Here is a 17,859-nt window from a genome sequence, read left to right on the forward strand (position 1 = left end):
TAATCTAAAAATAAGCCCTAGCTTATTTTCTGGGGATGGTTGTTATATAAGCCCTAACCCAAAAATAAGCCCTAGTCGCTAGTTCACTAATCTATGTATGGGTAATTTTTTGCGAACATAGACTTGCGGGATTTCATATGCGAGTAAGCTAATCTATGGGATGCGGAATTCCATTCGCCAGTAAACTAATTATGTTCGGTGAAGTTTTCCCAGGCATAGATTCACGGGATTCCATTCGCCTGTAAACTAATCTATGTTCGGGGAAGTTTCCCTAAACATAGATTTACGGGATTCCATTCACGAGTAAGCTGATCTATGTTTGGGAAAGTTTCCTCGAACATAGATTTGTAGGATTCCATGCCCTGGTGAACTGGTCTATGTTCGGGGGAATTCCCCCGAACGTAGACCTGCTTTCTAGCACACGTTTTCCCCTAAAATTAGACATCCCCTGAAAATAAGCCCTAGTGCGTTTTTCTGGGGAAAAATTTATATAAGATCCAGTCTTATTTTCAGGGAAAGAAGGTAATGTATACATCTTTATTTTTGCAATATGAAGTCTCGCAAAAGTATAATCTTGTCTTTTTACTTTTGTAGAGGCCTGTATTATGTGTTAACGGCAGGTGTACATAGAGTCAATGCATACAGTGTGATGCAATACATTGAAAACAGAGAAGGGTGCCTTTAGAGACAGAGCTTATTTTCTCTCTCCAAAATAAGCTTTATGAAAGGTTTCCTGTTTGCACAGTGCACACATGATAACAAAGCTGAAACAGACTGCAACATTAAAAAGTAACACGAGATCCATTGTAAACTGAGGCACACAAGGTTAGAAAAATAAAACTTTCTCTAACCCTTTAACATCTAAATCTAAAACTGACATTGCATCTGCCAATTTCAAGATCCCAGATACTGAGTATCTTGGACTATGATGCAGCACCATCTGTTAAAATCCTATGTACATTGACACAATCATTTGCATATTTGTGAAATTCTTGAAGAATGCTCTGAGACTTGGACTTGTGTTTGCCTTGTGTTACAGTCGTATATATTCTATTGTATTTTTGGCTTTATGTTTTTGCACGGTTTTGAATCCCTCGCAAATAAACTGCATGTAGAGTTATTAAAAGGCAGGCCCCATTCCAAAATAAAGGTCAGTACGAGGCAGAGGGATCGATTCCTGTTTGTCCACGAAGAAGTTCTAAGGGAACTAAAAATCCTAGAAGAGAACTGCAAAGAGTTGAGAAGGCAGGCAAAACCACCAAATATATTGGTATAAAAATCGGAGAGGGGGGGAAACAAAATGACAAATGATTGATGTGAGAGCAAAAACAGAATATTAAAAAAAATGAAGAAAAAAAAATTAGCAGAAGGTCAGGAAAGGAGAAAAACACGAAGAAGAAAAAAAAGAATGTGAAGAATGTGCATGTCGGTAAAAGAAAAAAAGCTGAACTCTGAATGAACAGGACCAGGGCTCGAGTCCTGCAGGAACGCGTGGGAACGGCGTTCCTGCACTTTTTCCACAGCAGGAACGCCGTTCCCATTACTAGTCCTGCAGGACCCAGGGCTGGCACAAGCGGCTGCGAGAGCAGGGGGGAGCACAAATCCGAATCCCCTGCCTCTGACTGGGGACTCGGATTTCTAAACTCACCTCTCCCCCTGCAGTCAGTGGAGTCGTCCAGCCTCTCCTGATGATGTCAGTAGGAGGGGGCGTGACTTTCTCTGCTCTTCTCACAGGACCGCTGGGGAGCAGAGGAAGCCACGCCCCCTCCTCCTGACATCATCAGGAGAGGCCGGCTTACTCCACTGACTGCAGGCTGCAGGTTCCAGATCCTGTCCCACCCCTCCTGGCCCAAGGTAAGCCTCAGGGAGGGGGGAAGGCACTTTAGGTTTTTTTTGTGTGTTTTTTTTATCCTTTTCCTCAGTCCCTGTCCCTGTCCCCCTAGTTAAGGCCCTGTCCCCCCTCCTCAGTCCCTGTCCCCCTATTTAAGGCCCTGTCCCCCTCCTCAGTTCCTGCCCCCCCCCCCTCAGTCCCTGTCCACCTATTTAAGGCCCTGTCCCCCCTCCTCAGTCCCTGTCCCCCTATTTAAGGCCCTGTCCCCCCTCCTCAGTCCCCGTCTCCCTCCTTAGTCCTTTTCCCCAGTCCATGCCCCCCTCCTCAAGCCCTATCCACTTACTCAGTCCCTGTCCCCCTCCCCAGTCCCTGTCCCCCTCCCCAGTCCCTGTCCCCCTATTTAAGGCCCTGTCCCCCCCCTCCTCAGTCCCTGTCTCCATCCTTAGTCCTTTTCCCCAGTCCATGCCCCCCTCCTCAAGCCCTATCCCCTTACTCAGTCCCTGTCCCCCTATTTAAGGCCCTGTCCCCCCTCCTCAGTCCCTGTCCCCCTATTTAAGGCCCTGTCCCCCCATCTCAGTCCCTGTCCCCCTATTTAAGGCCCTGTCCCCCCTCCTCAGTTCCTGCCCCCTCCTCAGTCCCTGTCCCCCTATTTAAGGCCCTGTCCCCCTCCTCAGTCCCTGTCCCCCTATTTAAGGCCCTGTCCCCCTCCTCAGTCCCTGTCCCCCTCCTCAGTCCCTGTCCCCCTATTTAAGGCCCTGTCCCCCTATTTAAGGCCCTGTCCCCCTCCTCAGTTCCTGCCCCCCTACTCAGTCCCTGTCCCCCTATTTAAGGCCCTGTCCCCCCTCCTCAGTTCCTGCCCCCCTCCTCAGTCCCTGCCCTTCTATTTAAGGCCCTGTCCCCCTCCTCAGTTCCTGTCCCCTATTTGAGGCCCTGTCCCCCCTCCTCAGTCCCTGTCTCCCTCCTTAGTCCTTTTCCCCAGTCCATGCCCCCCTCCTCAAGCCCTATCCCCTTCCTCAGTCCCTGTCCCCCTCCTCAGTCCCGTTCCCCTTCCTCAGTTCCTGCCCCCCTTCCTCAGTTCCTGCCCCCCTTCCTCAGGCCCTGTCCCCCTTCCTCAGGCCCTGTCCCCCTTCCTCAGGCCCTGTCCCCCTTCCTCAGGCCCTGTCCCCCTTCCTCAGGCCCTGTCCCCCTTCCTCAGGCCCTGTCCCCCTTCCTCAGGCCCTGTCCCCCTTCCTCAGGCCCTGTCCCCCTTCCTGAGTCCCTGTCCCTTTCCTGAGTCCCTGTCCCTTTCCTGAGTCCCTGTCCCTTTCCTGAGTCCCTGTCCCTTTCCTGAGTCCCTGTCCCTTTCCTGAGTCCCTGTCCCTTTCCTGAGTCCCTGTCCCTTTCCTGAGTCCCTGTCCCTTTCCTGAATCCCTGTCCCCCTCCTCAGTCCCTGTCCCCCTCCTCAGTCCCTGTCCCCTCCTCAGTCCCTGTCTCCCTCCTCAGTCACTGTCTCCCTCAGTCCCTGTCCCCCTCCTAAGTCCCTTTCCCGAGTTCCTGTCCCCCTATTTAAGGCCCTGTCCCGTTACTCAGTCCCTGTCTCCCTCCTCAGTCCCTGTCCCTTTCCTCAGCCCCTGCCCCCCTCCTCAAGCCCTGTCCCCTTACTCAGTCCCTGTCTCTCTCCTCAGTCCCTGCCCCCTTACTCAGTCCCTGTCTCTCTCCTCAGTCCCTGTCTCCCTCCTCAGTCCTTGCCCCCCTCCTCAGTCCTTGCCCCCCTCCTCAGTCCCTGTCTCCCTCCTCAGTCCTTGCCCCCCTCCTCAAGCCCTGTCCCCTTACTCAGTCCCTGTCTCCCTCCTCAGTCCCTGTCCCCCTCCTCAAGCCCTGTCCCCTTACTCAGTCCCTGTCTCCCTCCTCAGTCCCTGTCTTCTTACTCAGGCCCTGTCCCCCTCCTCAGCCCCTGCTCCCTTCATCAGCCCCTGCTCCCTTCATCAGCCCCTGCCCCCCTCCTCAGCCCCTGCCCCCCTCCTCAGCCTCTGCCCCCCTCCTCAGCCTCTGTCCCCCTCCTCAGCCTCTGTCCCCCTCCTCAGCCCATGCCCCCCTCCCTCCTAAGCTCCTGTCCCTCTTCCTCAGCCCTGCCACCTTACTCAGCCCATGGCCCCTTCCTCAACCCATGTTCCCCCCCCCCTCCTCCTAAGCTCCTGTCCCTTTTCCACAGCACTGTCACCTTACTTAACCCATGTCCCCCTCCTCAGCCCCTGTCCCCCTCCTCAGCCCCTGTCCCCCTCCTCAGTCCCTGTCCCCCTCCTCAGTCCCTGTCCCCCTCCTCAGTCCCTGTCCCCCTCCTCAGTCCCTGTCCCCTCCTCAGTCCCTGTCTCCCTCCTCAGTCACTGTCTCCCTCAGTCCCTGTCCCCCTCCTAAGTCCCTTTCCCGAGTCCCTGTCCCCCTATTTGAGGCCCTGTCCCGTTACTCAGTCCCTGTCTCCCTCCTCAGTCCCTGTCCCTTTCCTCAGCCCCTGCCCCCCTCCTCAAGCCCTGTCCCCTTACTCAGTCCCTGTCTCTCTCCTCAGTCCCTGCCCCCCTCCTCAAGCCCTGTCCCCTTACTCAGTCCCTGTCTCTCTCCTCAGTCCCTGCCCCCCTCCTCAAGCCCTGTCCCCTTACTCAGTCCCTGTCTCTCTCCTCAGTCCCTGTCTCCCTCCTCAGTCCTTGCCCCCCTCCTCAGTCCTTGCCCCCCTCCTCAGTCCCTGTCCCTTTCCTCAGTCTCTGTCCCCCTCCTCAAGCCCTGTCCCCTTACTCAGTCCCTGTCCCCCTCCTCAGCCTCTGTCCCCCTCCTCAGCCTCTGTCCCCCTCCTCAGCCTCTGTCCCCCTCCTCAGCCCATGCCCCCCTCCTCCTAAGCTCCTGTCCCTCTTCCTCAGCCCTGCCACCTTACTCAGCCCATGGCCCCTTCCTCAACCCATGTTCCCCCCCCTCCTCCTAAGCTCCTGTCCCTTTTCCACAGCACTGTCACCTTACTTAGCCCCTGTCCCCCTCCTCAGCCCCTGTCCCCCTCCTCAGCCCCTGTCCCCCTCCTCAGCCCCTGTCCCCCTCCTCAGCCCCTGTCCCCCTCCTCAGCCCCTGTCCCCCTCCTCAGCCCCTGTCCCCCTTACTCAGCCCCTGTCCCCCTTACTCAGCCCCTGTCCACCTTACTCAGCCCCTGTCCACCTTACTCAGCCCAGTGCTCTTACTCAGCCCCTGAATACGAGCATCAGCCCCTGCCCCTCTTCTTCAACCCTGCCCCTCTTCTTCAACCCTGCCCCTCTTCCTCAGCCCCTGCCCCTCTTCCTCAGCCCCTGCCCCTCTTCCTCAGCCCCTGCCCCTCTTCCTCAGCCCCTGCCCCTCTTCCTCAGCCCCTGTCCCTCTTCCTCAGCCCCTGTCCCTCTTCCTCAGCCCCTGTCCCTCTTCCTCAGCCCCTGTCCCTCTTGGATCTGGGGTGAGTTCCTGCACTTTTTTACCCAGGACTTGACCCCTGAACAGGACCAGGTTAGCAGTCAGGCTTCGATAAGGCAGATGGTTTAGGGGGCTATAGAGTCTGCAGTATATTACATATTTTTGTTAGTATCTCAAAGCACAGGTTAATTTCCCATCTCTGGCAGGTTAGAAGCTGCTCGTGTGGATTGGATCTGGGCGGGGAGTGGATCTGGGGTGAGTTCCTGCACTTTTTTACCCAGGACTTGACCCCTGAACAGGACCAGGTTAGCAGTCAGGCTTCGATAAGGCAGATGGTTTAGGGGGCTATAGAGTCTGCAGTATATTACATATTTTTGTTAGTATCTCAAAGCACAGGTTAATTTCCCATCTCTGGCAGGTTAGAAGCTGCTCGTGTAAGCTATATCTGCTTGTATATCCTGTTAGCCCGCATGGGTATCTGTTTACAGCTGTATTTCCATGATTGTATTGCTTTGCACAGTTAATCCAGTGTTTCAACAATCTGAAGAACCAGAACTGAAATCGGCAGGAGAGAATGGAGCCAACTGCAACCCACAAGGAACATGTATGTTTATACAATGTGTGACCTTCTACTTGGGCCCATGTATACATTTAATTTAGTGGCACTTTTTCTATACATCAAATGGTGGCAGTTTCTCTCTGCACTGGTGAGACCCAGTTACCATTTAGCCATTGAGAATAACATACAAAAATATGTACTATACAGATTATTTCAAAACACTGCCTTTCAACCAAGACTATGTAATCGTGAGGTGTTACCATGTTTGTTGCCTCAAGGATGTAAAGCAAAACCAACTCCTCATACCTGCTATAATCATTTAAAATGGAGTGGAACCCTTATAGAATATGGCAAGACAAAACTAACTCCACAGAATATGGCGCAGCAAATAGAACCACCGTAATACATGGCAGAACAAGTGGAACTCTTAAAGCACATGGTGGGGCAAAGGGAACCCCAATAGTATATGGGGGAGCGGAGAGAACCCCATATTACACGCCAGAGTAATGGGAACACCATAGTACACAGTACAAAAAAGACCTAAAAGAGTAAAAAGAATACTATAATCTATAGCAGAGAATTGCTTAAAATATGCTCCACAACATCTTTCAGTATTCAGCTTTGTCATTAGTACATCTCAACACTATGTTAATTCAGTATATTTAGATTTACCCTTTACGGGCTGTATAAATACACGGATCCCTTTGGGCCAAATATACAAAGGGGAATTTTACAAAGTACAGCAAAATACTGGATTAGCCCCACAGAAACCATTAGAATTTTTAGGGTGTTCCAAACGTAACAGTTTGCGTCAAGACTGTACCTTATTCGCCGTGTGTATATCGTTTATCCTCCCATTCTCTCAACCCATCCTCCCTGCTTGGTCAGCCCCCTAGGAAGGATGAGGAGTAGTTTAAGCTACTCATGCGCCAATGTTCCACACCTTGGTAACTTTTATTCTGTGTTAAATTGTAGTGGATCCCGAAGCTGTCACGGTGGAACAGCAGGCAAGCACCATCTTCCAGATTAAACAGGAAAAGAAGACGATTGATATTTATTGGCTCTTTGATGATGGAGGTAAAGATGACAAACTCTAATTGATGTAAGAAAGACTTGTCATCTAACTAGAACGTGTGAGGAGTCTGCTTTGTGTTACGTTATAGCCTAATAACAAGCACGGATTAAAGATATGTCTGTAGAAGACCAGTCTATGAATTATTTGTCACCACATTACTTACTGCTCACAATCCACGTAGCACGGTTAAAGCTGCCTTATCAAAATTAGTTGTTTTTTTTTTTCTCAATATATATTATACATTTACTGTTTGTTTTTATCTCTGCTGACTGGAAAAATCTTATTTTTAATCACTATCTAAACATATTTTCCATCCTAACATTTATTAAATGTATCTTTCTTTTTCCTGCTGAACTAAATGTAACACGTTCTTTTCGATGGCAGGACTGACCCTGTTGATCCCCTATCTGCTCAGTCGTAAGAAGAGATGGGAAAAGGTAAAAATTCGGGTGTTTGTAGGAGGACAGATAAACCGGATGGATGAAGAAAGGAAAGCGTAAGATTCACAAGTCTTTCTCAGAACTATAAACTAATGTGCCCGACACTGCCCTTCCTGTGACTACTTACCTTCACATTCTACATATATGATGTGCAAAGGATGGTAACTCACAGAATGATTGGCCCTATAACTTCCCAATGTGTGCTTCTTTTACATCAATGAAATATCTGCCTGGATTGAGGTGCAATCTGCTAAACTCTTAAAGGAGCAGCACTATAGCATTAAGAATACAAACCTGTATTTCTAACGCTATAGTGCCCCTGTCCCTACTTGTAATCTTGTCGTCATCCCCTTCCCCCGTGTGCAATAAAATGTTAAAAAAATAAGTTTTATTTACCTTTTTGCAGCACTCTGACTCCCTCAGCGTTGCTTACTTCTCTGCCTCCCACGACATCAAGCGTGTACAATTCAATGCTCCTCATAGAGAAGCAATGGGGACCTAATGCACATGTCGTATCAGTGCTTTCCTATATAGGCTTTTGCGTCATGTGACCAAGTTTTACTCGGTCAGTGCAACGCAAGTGCCTTTAGTGATATGACTGGGAAACTGCACCCAGACTATTTTGAGAGTTAGTGGTCTAGGTGACTCTAGTGTTCCTTTAATATTAATTTAAAATAAAACATGTAAAAGAGGTAAATGGAGGGGGCGGAGCCTGACCGCTGATCGGATCAGACGTGCTTCGTCTGGGCTCCCGCATCTGATCCAGAAAACAGGAGATAACTTTGTGCCACAAGCCAATACTGACCAATTTGTATGTATGCCCATATGTTTTGCATAACCACTGGCACTTAGCCGACTTGTGATCTCACAATTAGCCGATAAGGTACTGCATAGAGCGAACACACGTACAAGACACATACCTGGCACTGACACACACCAGAGCTGATGACCATAACCACATTTGACGCACCCACTACCACACCCGTCTTAGGGCGGCTAGGCCGACTTACACCATCCGCACAGTGCAGTCTCCTCAGAACCATGGTCTCCTCAGCTTGGAAATCTAACACGACGTCTCTGTTAATATTACGCACCCACACATATTCAACCTGCAACACTCAGGTACCTTGCTCAGAAGAGTTACAGTAGTATACACTTGTATACCTAGCCTGACGTATCGTGCTTTACAATAATCTATTCAGAAATATCAAGCTTGATAAAACTAACCCCTCAATAAATGTGACTGCCTCATTAAGAACCTCTCTGCTAAACATTAATTCATATGTCTGATGTTTCTCTGTTGAAACTTCTTTGTTAGTAACATGTTACTATTATAAAACTGTGCATGCCAGCTCAAGTAAACCACATGTACTGCGTTTTGCCACGCTTGGGGATTGCCGTTGGGGTACCTCAGGCCTGTATGTTACAATCATATGCACTGCACAAATATTAAATAACAGAAAATAAAAGAGGTTAAAGGATCACTCCACACCCAAAAATCACTTCTGCTTGTTGAAGTGATTTATGGGTGAGGAGTAGCCTAGTTTAACCCCAGTTTATAAAAGTACTGATTTCTATGAGAAATCAGCACTTTTATAAATTTGCTAAGGATAGCCCACCTGGCTGTCAATCAAACAGCCACAGAGGTTTGCAGACTCCTTTTGTTAGCTCCCCTGAGGCTCTACTTGAGTGTGCCTGCCCCCCCACTCACTAGCTTCTCAGCTCCAGACCTCAGAGTTGTGTGTGCGTGTGCACCAATTCAGAGGCTTATCAATGAGAAACCTTTAATTGGTTAGTTTCCTGTGAAGAGACTGCAAGTCTCTTCTGGGGAAAAAAGCGGAGGGTTTGCTAAGGCTGCAGTCTTTGCATGCTCTTTTAAGATATACCCCCAATGAATACATGCATGTATTCATTGGGGGTATATTTACTAAAGAGTGATTTCTCTCCGCTTCTCCCCCCCACCCCCCGCCCATGTGGGAAGTGGAGTGGTCCTTTAACACAAGATGTTTTGTTCAACAGTATAATTTTAGAGAAGTGATTGTTCTGCTAAATGGACACTATAGGCACCCAGACCACTTCAGATCATTGAAGTGGTCTGGGTGCAGAGTCCCAGGTTTCTTAATCCTGCTAGTGGTAATTATTGCAGTTTTTAATAAAATCTACCTCCAGTGGCTGTCTAACAGAGAGCCACTAGAAGGACTTCCGGGTCGTTGGATGACTTTTGGTTGAGGACATCCAGCGACACCCTAAACCTCATAAGAATGCATTTTACAATGCTTTCCTATGGGGGAAATGCTAATGCAAGTGCGGTCATCGCCAAGCATGCGCATTAGGTTCCCCCTGCCAGGGTTTGAACTACTTTGTTTTCTCGGCACTATAGTTTCCCTTTAAGTTGCTCACCTCTTACCAGACATAGGCAGCATATTACCGCTTAGAATTATTCAGTCATTCCTTGCTAAATAGTCGCTGCACTGTAGTCTTACATGGCTTTGCATAATTGCATATGGTACAATCCTACTGCATCACTGGCACCGTTAGAATATATAATCCATCGTGTGGCATTGGAAGATTATAACGTTGACTGACAAAACTAACATTTTACTTGTATTCCATAGGATGATCGCCCTGTTGAGTAAGTTCAGAATTGGTTTCCACGAGGTGCATGTTCTTCCAGATATCAACCAAAAACCACGGCCAGAGCAGTAAGTGAATACCAGCTAGAGAATACACCCATTGTATATGTTCTGTATTCCTGGACTGACTGTGAGAAGCATTGTTGGTATATCAGCATGTTACCGGTGTGTCATGAATAGCCTGCAATTCATGAGTTGTTTTGGGATAAGATTTTTGTGTATAGACAAACAAATAAAATAGAGATATGTGTGCATTAAAGAGAATATGGTCTGGTTTCTATTCAGATGCCCATTCTTCAGTTCCAATTAAAATGTATGCTGAAAATCCAATGCAAAATGCAGTAATTGCATCCTTTCCAATGTCCCTTGAATCTCTACTGCATTAGGAATGACAGTGCCGCTGCAGTAAGAAAACTGTTACAGGCAATTGTCTGAGGCCTGACTAATAATATATGCCTATTGTACCCAACAGGAAGCTAGTGTAAATAGCACCCAGTTCCAGGCCCCAACCGAGAGGTTAAGAACCATCACATTTTTCACGGTAGCCATGGTAACAGCAGCACTAATCTAAAAATCCCATCGGGTATTTGAAACGGTTCCTTGAAGAAAATGGAATGCCACAAGTAATTGTTTCTATCGAAGCATCACAAGAGCTGCTCTCTTAAAACACTTATTGATTGAGGCAGTTTTGCATAAAATAAATATGATGACTATTCACTAAATCCAGAATGGCGGCAACATCTTAATCAAACCATGCTGGCTTTTGCCATGCCGAGTAGTGTGTGTAGTGGGACTATAATCAGTTCAGACACTGGTACCCACTGCTTTAGAGAAGGTTGTTTTATATGTTTGGTATATCCAGTGATGTTAGGATAGTTATACTGTTCTGGCATTATAGCTTGTGGTTTATTTTGTGTGTATACACAGCTAGTTTGGCATCAAACACACATTTTGTCACTTCACTAAAAAAAGTTGTTGATGCATGTGTTTTGGTTAATTAAAATTGTTGTTCTTAGAGTGAAGCGGTTTGAGACCCTAATCGCTCCGTACATGCTAAACGATGGCTTCAAAGATGAGGTGGTGGTCAATGAGATGAGACGAGATTGTCCGTGGAAGATCTCCGATGAAGAAATCAAGAAGAACAGAGCAAAGGTTTGATATTGTCCTAAATTACACATGCATGTGATCTAGTAAGCATGAGCCTAGCGAGAGAGACCTGTTCAGAATTGTAATTGTTCATTACACTTTATGTAAGAGCACTAATATGTTAACAAATTATAGCATCTTCCAAAAGCATTGCTGGGAATGTGCTGGCTTTCTATAGGAAACTCTTTCTGGCCTGGGGAGCTGGGGGGCGGGGGGATGTGATATCTAGCCTGATCTGCTTATAGTTATGTCTTCAACCAGCCTTTTCGGTATGCCCCCTTTCCCTTCATGTTTTTCCTCTTTGCTTTGGACAATCACCTACTAGGACACGAAGTCGGACTTCTCTAGATCCTAGCCCAGAAATGTTTCTACATATGCGAATAAGTTTCATTTGTAGGGATATACAAAACTGGAGAGAGAAAAGTTCCCATCAAATTTGTAGTGGTTGTGGGGTAATACAGGGCCTAACCCAGAGAAAGGAGATAATAGAGAGGACTTGAAAACAGGTACTCAAGGCACACCTAGTTCCAGTCCTATTACCCTAATGGAAATTACTAAGTAAAGGTAATTGGAACCAGGTGTGCCTCCTTGCAGACCTGTTTTCAAGTCATCTCTATTAAGTTTAATTTGTAGCTCTTATTTGAGCTGTTCACTAAACAAAGCATTGGGAAACCCTAAATAAGTGGATTTAAAGAGCGTATTTACACATTTCCTGTATTACCGTACTTTGTGTATAATGTTGGGTCACAGTAACTATATCAGTAAAAAGATTTCTTCATTATCCTTTCAAAACAGCCAACACAGATCAGATTGCTGTATTATGACAATCCATTACCGCCTGCAATAATTAACGTTATTTTTCTCTACAGTCACTGAGACAAATTCGCTTGAACGAGGTGCTGCTGGATTATTCAAGGGATGCTGCTCTAATCGTGATGTGAGTAGGTTTAAGTACTATGGATGAGCATTATTAGAAATTATGTTTTCCACAAACATCACCAAGTTCACCAAAAGGGAACACACAGGTTATGTCCTGCTCTCTGTAGACTAAGGACATGGCTATATAGGTGCAGTTTTTATGGGTAAGACTGTGAGATTAGTATCGGCAAATTGACAGGGTTATGTACAACCTAACACACAGTGCCTGGGCCAGCCTGCCTATCCAACAAGAGGAAATGCCTACAGAGAGGCGAGACACACCACTAAACTGGTGGAGAATAGTCAAGAACAGGCCAAGCTCAGGGATTCCATGAATTGCTAAAACAAGTAGAATACCCAAGGACAGAGTTTACAGAGACTGGGATAGTCCAGAGCAAGCTATGTGATTTTATAGCCAGTGGGCAATGTCATAATTACGATACCAGAACATGTCCGCATACTGTTGCATCGAAGAGGCTATAGTAGAATTAAGACATACTCTGGGAAGCTAAGGGAGCATAAAGAGGCAGCATCTTGCATCGGAATTATCACCAAAATGATACAATGCAGCAGCACGTCACACAAAGATGCGGATTTGTTCCAAGCAATGTGACACAAATGAAGATGATGCATTGGTTTTGATTGCTAAAGGGGTGGTGCCAAGCCATCAAACTACAGTCCCAAGTCAGTTATGGTTTTATAATGCATACCATAGATTGGTAAACTGAAAACAAGTCCACCAAACAATCATTCTATAGAACGTGGTCCTTAAAAGGAAGTCATGATATGGACACCAGTAAGTGACTAGATTTCATATTGTAGAACTTGCACTTAAAGGGACACTATAGTCACCTGAACAACTTCAGCTTAATGAGGTTGTTTAGGTGAGTGCTACAGCTACCCGGAGCCTTTTTCTTGTAAGCACTGTATTTTCTGAGAAAATGCAGTGTTTACATTGGAAGCTTGGAACACCTCTTGTTGCAGTCAATCAGACGGCCACCAGAGGGACTTCCGAGTTCAGAGGCCCTAAAAAGGCCTCGCGTCCGATGCATTCTGGGTGAATGCATCAGACGGGCTATCAGCACACAAAGCACTGTGAACGCGCTTTGTGTGCTGACAGCCTGTCAGCACTGCTGTGGACGTGGCTTCAGCTGACAGCTGAAGCCCGAACCCACAGGGATGCTGTCTGGCCACAATAGTGGTTGAAGGGGGGGGGGGGGGACCTACTCTCCTCCCCCCCCCCCGGCCCCCACCCCTGAGCGGTGGGTGGGGGCCCTAAAAATAAGGGGGGCACATACTGCCCCCCGGCCCCCACCCCTGTGGGGGCCCTAAAATTATCAATAAGGGGGGACCTATTGTCCCCCCCCGGCCCCCACCCCTGTGCGGTGGGTGGGGGCCTTAAAATAAAAAATAAGGGGGGGACATACTGCCCCCCCCCCCGGCCCCCACCCCTGTGCGGCGGGTGGGGGCCCTAAAATTATCAATAAGGGGGGACCTATTGTCCCCCCCCGGCCCCCACCCCTGTGCGGTGGGTGGGGGCCTTAAAATAAAAATAAGGGGGGGACATACTGCCCCCCCCCCCCCGGCCCCCACCCCTGTGCGGCGGGTGGGGGCCCTAAAATTATCAATAAGGGGGGACCTATTGTCCCCCCCCGGCCCCCACCCCTGTGCGGTGGGTGGGGGCCTTAAAATAAAAATAAGGGGGGGACATACTGCCCCCCCCCCGGCCCCCACCCCTGTGCGGCGGGTGGGGGCCCTAAAATTATCAATAAGGGGGGACCTATTGTCCCCCCCCGGCCCCCACCCCTGTGCGGTGGGTGGGGGCCTTAAAATAAAAATAAGGGGGGGACATACTGCCCCCCCCCCGGCCCCCACCCCTGTGCGGCGGGTGGGGGCCCTAAAATTATCAATAAGGGGGGACCTATTGTCCCCCCCGGCCCCCACCCCTGTGCGGTGGGTGGGGGCCTTAAAATAAAAATAAGGGGGGGACATACTGCCCCCCCCCCCGGCCCCCACCCCTGTGCGGCGGGTGGGGGCCCTAAAATTATCAATAAGGGGGACCTATTGTCCCCCCGGCCCCCACCCCTGTGCGGCGGGTGGGGGCCCTAAAATAATAAATAAGGGGGGGGGGGGGACATACTGCCCCCCCCGGCCCCCACCCCTGTGCGGCGGGTGGGGGCCCTAAAATTATCAATAGGGGGGGACCTACTGTCCCCCCCGGCCCCCACCCCTGTGCGGCGGGTGGGGGCCCTAAAATTCACAATAAGGGGGGGGACCTATTGTCCCCCCCCGGCCCCCACCCCTGAGCGGTGGGTGGGGGCCCTAAATACAAAGGGGGTGGGGACCCGCCCCCCCCCCCCCCAAAAAAAAATATCTCCCTACCTACCCCCCTCACCCTAAAAATAATGAGGGGGGACCCTTTAACTAAAAACCTGTAAAGAAAAAAAAATAAGATAAAAACAACTTACCATTCGATGTTTTCTTTCTTCTAAAATCTTCTTTCTTCAGCCCCAAAAAAGGCCAAATAAAAAGCCATAATAACCGACGCAATAAAAAAAAAAACCCGAGCGCAAAAAAAAATAATCCATCTTCACCCATGGAAGGCTCCGCGCAGACTGAGCTCCGCAGGGCGGGGGAAGGCTTATAAAGCCTTGCCCCGCCCTGCAATTAGGCTAAGAACACTCTGATTGGTGGGTTTAAGCCAATCAGAGTGCTCTTTGTCATTTTACAAGCGTGGGAAAGTTCTTTGGAATTTCCCCACACTTGTAAAATGACACAGAGCACTGTGATTGGATGGATTTCAAGCCATCCAATCACAGTGCTCTTTGTCATTTTACAAGCGTGGGAAAGTTCTTTGGAATTTTCCCACGCTTGTAAAATGACACAGAGCAATGTGATTGGATGGCTTGAAATCCATCCAATCACAGTGCTCTTTGTCATTTTACAAGCGTGGGAAAATTCCAAAGAACTTTCCCACGCTTGTAAAATGACAAAGAGCAATGTGATTGGATGGCTTGAAATCCATCCAATCACAGTGCTCTTTGTCATTTTACAAGCGTGGGAAAGTTCTTTGGAATTTTCCCACGCTTGTAAAATGACACAGAGCAATGTGATTGGATGGCTTGAAATCCATCCAATCACAGTGCTCTTTGTCATTTTACAAGCGTGGGAAAATTCCAAAGAACTTTCCCACGCTTGTAAAATGACAAAGAGCAATGTGATTGGATGGCTTGAAATCCATCCAATCACAGTGCTCTTTGTCATTTTACAAGCGTGGGAAAGTTCTTTGGAATTTTCCCACGCTTGTAAAATGACACAGAGCACTGTGATTGGATGGCTTGAAATCAGTGCTCTTTGTCATTTTACAAGCGTGGGAAAGTTCTTTGGAATTTTCCCACGCTTGTAAAATGACAAAGAGCACTGTGATTGGATGGCTTGAAATCCATCCAATCACAGTGCTCTGTGTCATTTTACAAGCGTGGGGAAATTCCAAAGAACTTTCCCACGCTTGTAAAATGACAAAGAGCACTCTGATTGGCTTAAACCCACCAATCAGAGTGTTCTTAGCCTAATTGCAGGGCGGGGCAAGGCTTTATAAGCCTTCCCCCGCCCTGCGGAGCTCAGTCTGCGCGGAGCCCTCCATGGGTGAAGATGTATTATTTTTTTTGCGCTCGGGTTTTTTTTTTTTTTTTTTTATTATTGCGTCGGTTATTATGGCTTTTTATTTGGCCTTTTTTGGGGCTGAAGAAAGAAGATTTTAGAAGAAAGAAAACATCGAATGTTAAGTTGTTTTTATCTTATTTTTTTTCTTTACAGGTTTTTAGTTAAAGGGTCCCCACTCATTATTTTTAGGGTGAGGGGGGTAGGTAGGGAGATATTTTTTTTTTGGGGGGGGGGGGGGGGCGGGTCCCCACCCCCTTTGTATTTAGGGCCCCCCCCTTATTGTGAATTTTAGGGCCCCCACCCGCCGCACAGGGGTGGGGGCCGGGGGGGACAGTAGGTCCCCCCCTATTGATAATTTTAGGGCCCCCACCCACCGCTCAAGGGTGGGGGCCGGGGGGGGCAGTATGTCCCCCCCCCCCTTATTTATTATTTTAGGGCCCCCACCCGCCGCACAGGGGTGGGGGCCGGGGGGGACAGTAGGTCCCCCTCTATTGTGAATTTTAGGGCCCCCACCCACCGCTCAGGGGTGGGGGCGGGGGGGGACAGTAGGTCCCCCCCTTATTTTTTATTTTAGGGCCCCCACCCGCCGCACAGGGGTGGGGGCCGGGGGGGGGGGACAGTAGGTCCCCCCCCTTATTGATAATTTTAGGGCCCCCACCCGCCGCTCAGGGGTGGGGGCCCTAAAATTATTGATATAGTTTTAGAAAGCGAGCTGAGCTGTCAGTCAGACAGCTCAGCTCGCGAACGCGCATTCCGCGCACATGCGCGGTAAAGCGCTCAGGTTCTTCATAGGGCGGCTGTCAATGCCGCTCTATGAAGAACGCGATTGGTGCAGCGCGAAGCCGCGCATGCGCACCACATCGCCCTGACGCTTCTCTCAGAGAAGCGTCCTATTGGGCCCCGCGATTTCGTCATTTTGACGAAAAAGGGGGCGCGGCCTGGCTGGGAGCTCGGCGCTGGAACGGAGGTAAGTTTTTAATATAAAAACACCTCAAATTTTTTTTAATTAAATGTAAGTTCATATAAAAGCAAGAAGGAAGGCTGGGGGACCTGTCTTTCTTGCTTTTATATGTAGACTATAGAGTCCCTTTAAGAAAAAAACTTTAGTTCAGTTCAGGTGTACTTGACATCCAATTTCTTGTGTTTGAGCATTGATGCATATAACCCAAAACTGAGAGAACTGCTCATATTTTCAGAAGATGTCAGGTCATGAGTGCAATGAACATCTGTTTACTTGAATGTATTCTTTGCATATGGTTTTATGAAACCACAGATTTACATATACATTTCTGAAATACATCAGCACTGAGCTAATTTAGGACAGAATTGAAGCTTACAAGTGTGCACAACGTACATCTGCTCACATATTGTAAAACTGCAACTGTCACACTGCTCTGTCCACTTTTAAGGCTACCAAAGCATTATGGGGCTTGTAGTTCTACAACAGATTGAGGGCTATGTGTTGGAAACCTTTGGTGTTGTCTAAAGCTGTATCTAAGGATACTTTTAGTGAAAACATCCCTTACCCTGATAAACAGTTAATGCAAAAAAAAAAAATCTTGTTTACTAAATGATTGTCACTGTGTAATTAAAATGTCCTGTTCTTTTTAGAACAATGCCAGTAGCCAGGAAGGGAAAGTGTCCTAGTTCTTTGTATATGGCTTGGCTGGAAACGTTGTCCCAAGATCTGAGGCCACCGGTGCTACTGACCAGGGGAAACCAAAAGAACGTGTTGACCATGTACTGCCAATAACTGTTTGTGCGAACACCATCTCAACAGCAGCTGTCCAGCGCTCCTGTCCGTGAGCTCAGTGCAATTAAAGAGTGCCAATGTCAAACAATGGCTAATGGGTCTAGCACGCAGGATAACCTACAATGGTTTGGTATTCAGAACAGATTAAATGGTTAATCTGTTCAGAATTTCCCTCTGACTTATGCATTAGTGACCAAAATGTTCTAAAACTGTGACCTTATATATATAGAATGTAATAGTACTACTGATCAAAATGTAAAATATATAAACCAAATCTAAAAATATATATAATATCATTTATTAATCAGCAAGTAATACATAAACTGCACCAATTTTGGCATAATGTAAAATACAGAAGACATTTTGCATTTGATAAATGAATACAGATAAATTAATATGCATATTATCGGATTAAATTTCCTATCTATTGAGGAAAATTCTA

The 17,859-nt window shown here is 47.9% G+C and overlaps 1 protein-coding gene and 1 long non-coding RNA gene across 2 annotated transcripts in view; one reads left to right on the forward strand and one right to left on the reverse strand.

Moving 5' to 3' along the window:
• Positions 1-17,631, forward strand: part of SLC12A3 (solute carrier family 12 member 3) — a 68,178-nt gene extending 50,547 nt beyond the window's left edge. Inside the window, exons 20-26 of the mRNA XM_063437909.1 lie at positions 5,751-5,834; positions 6,765-6,866; positions 7,249-7,360; positions 9,920-10,006; positions 10,954-11,089; positions 11,953-12,020; positions 17,276-17,631. Coding sequence (XP_063293979.1) covers positions 5,751-5,834; positions 6,765-6,866; positions 7,249-7,360; positions 9,920-10,006; positions 10,954-11,089; positions 11,953-12,020; positions 17,276-17,417 — 731 coding nt within the window. The 3' untranslated portion in view covers positions 17,418-17,631. The remainder of the gene's footprint in view (positions 1-5,750; positions 5,835-6,764; positions 6,867-7,248; positions 7,361-9,919; positions 10,007-10,953; positions 11,090-11,952; positions 12,021-17,275) is intronic.
• LOC134578777 (uncharacterized) overlaps positions 1-17,859 on the reverse strand; it is a 495,152-nt gene that overhangs the window by 76,736 nt on the left and 400,557 nt on the right. The gene's annotated exons all lie outside the window — the stretch shown is intronic.

This window comes from Pelobates fuscus, chromosome 12 (assembly GCF_036172605.1).
Source record: "Pelobates fuscus isolate aPelFus1 chromosome 12, aPelFus1.pri, whole genome shotgun sequence".
In the NCBI taxonomy this organism is placed as follows: Eukaryota; Metazoa; Chordata; class Amphibia; order Anura; family Pelobatidae; genus Pelobates; species Pelobates fuscus.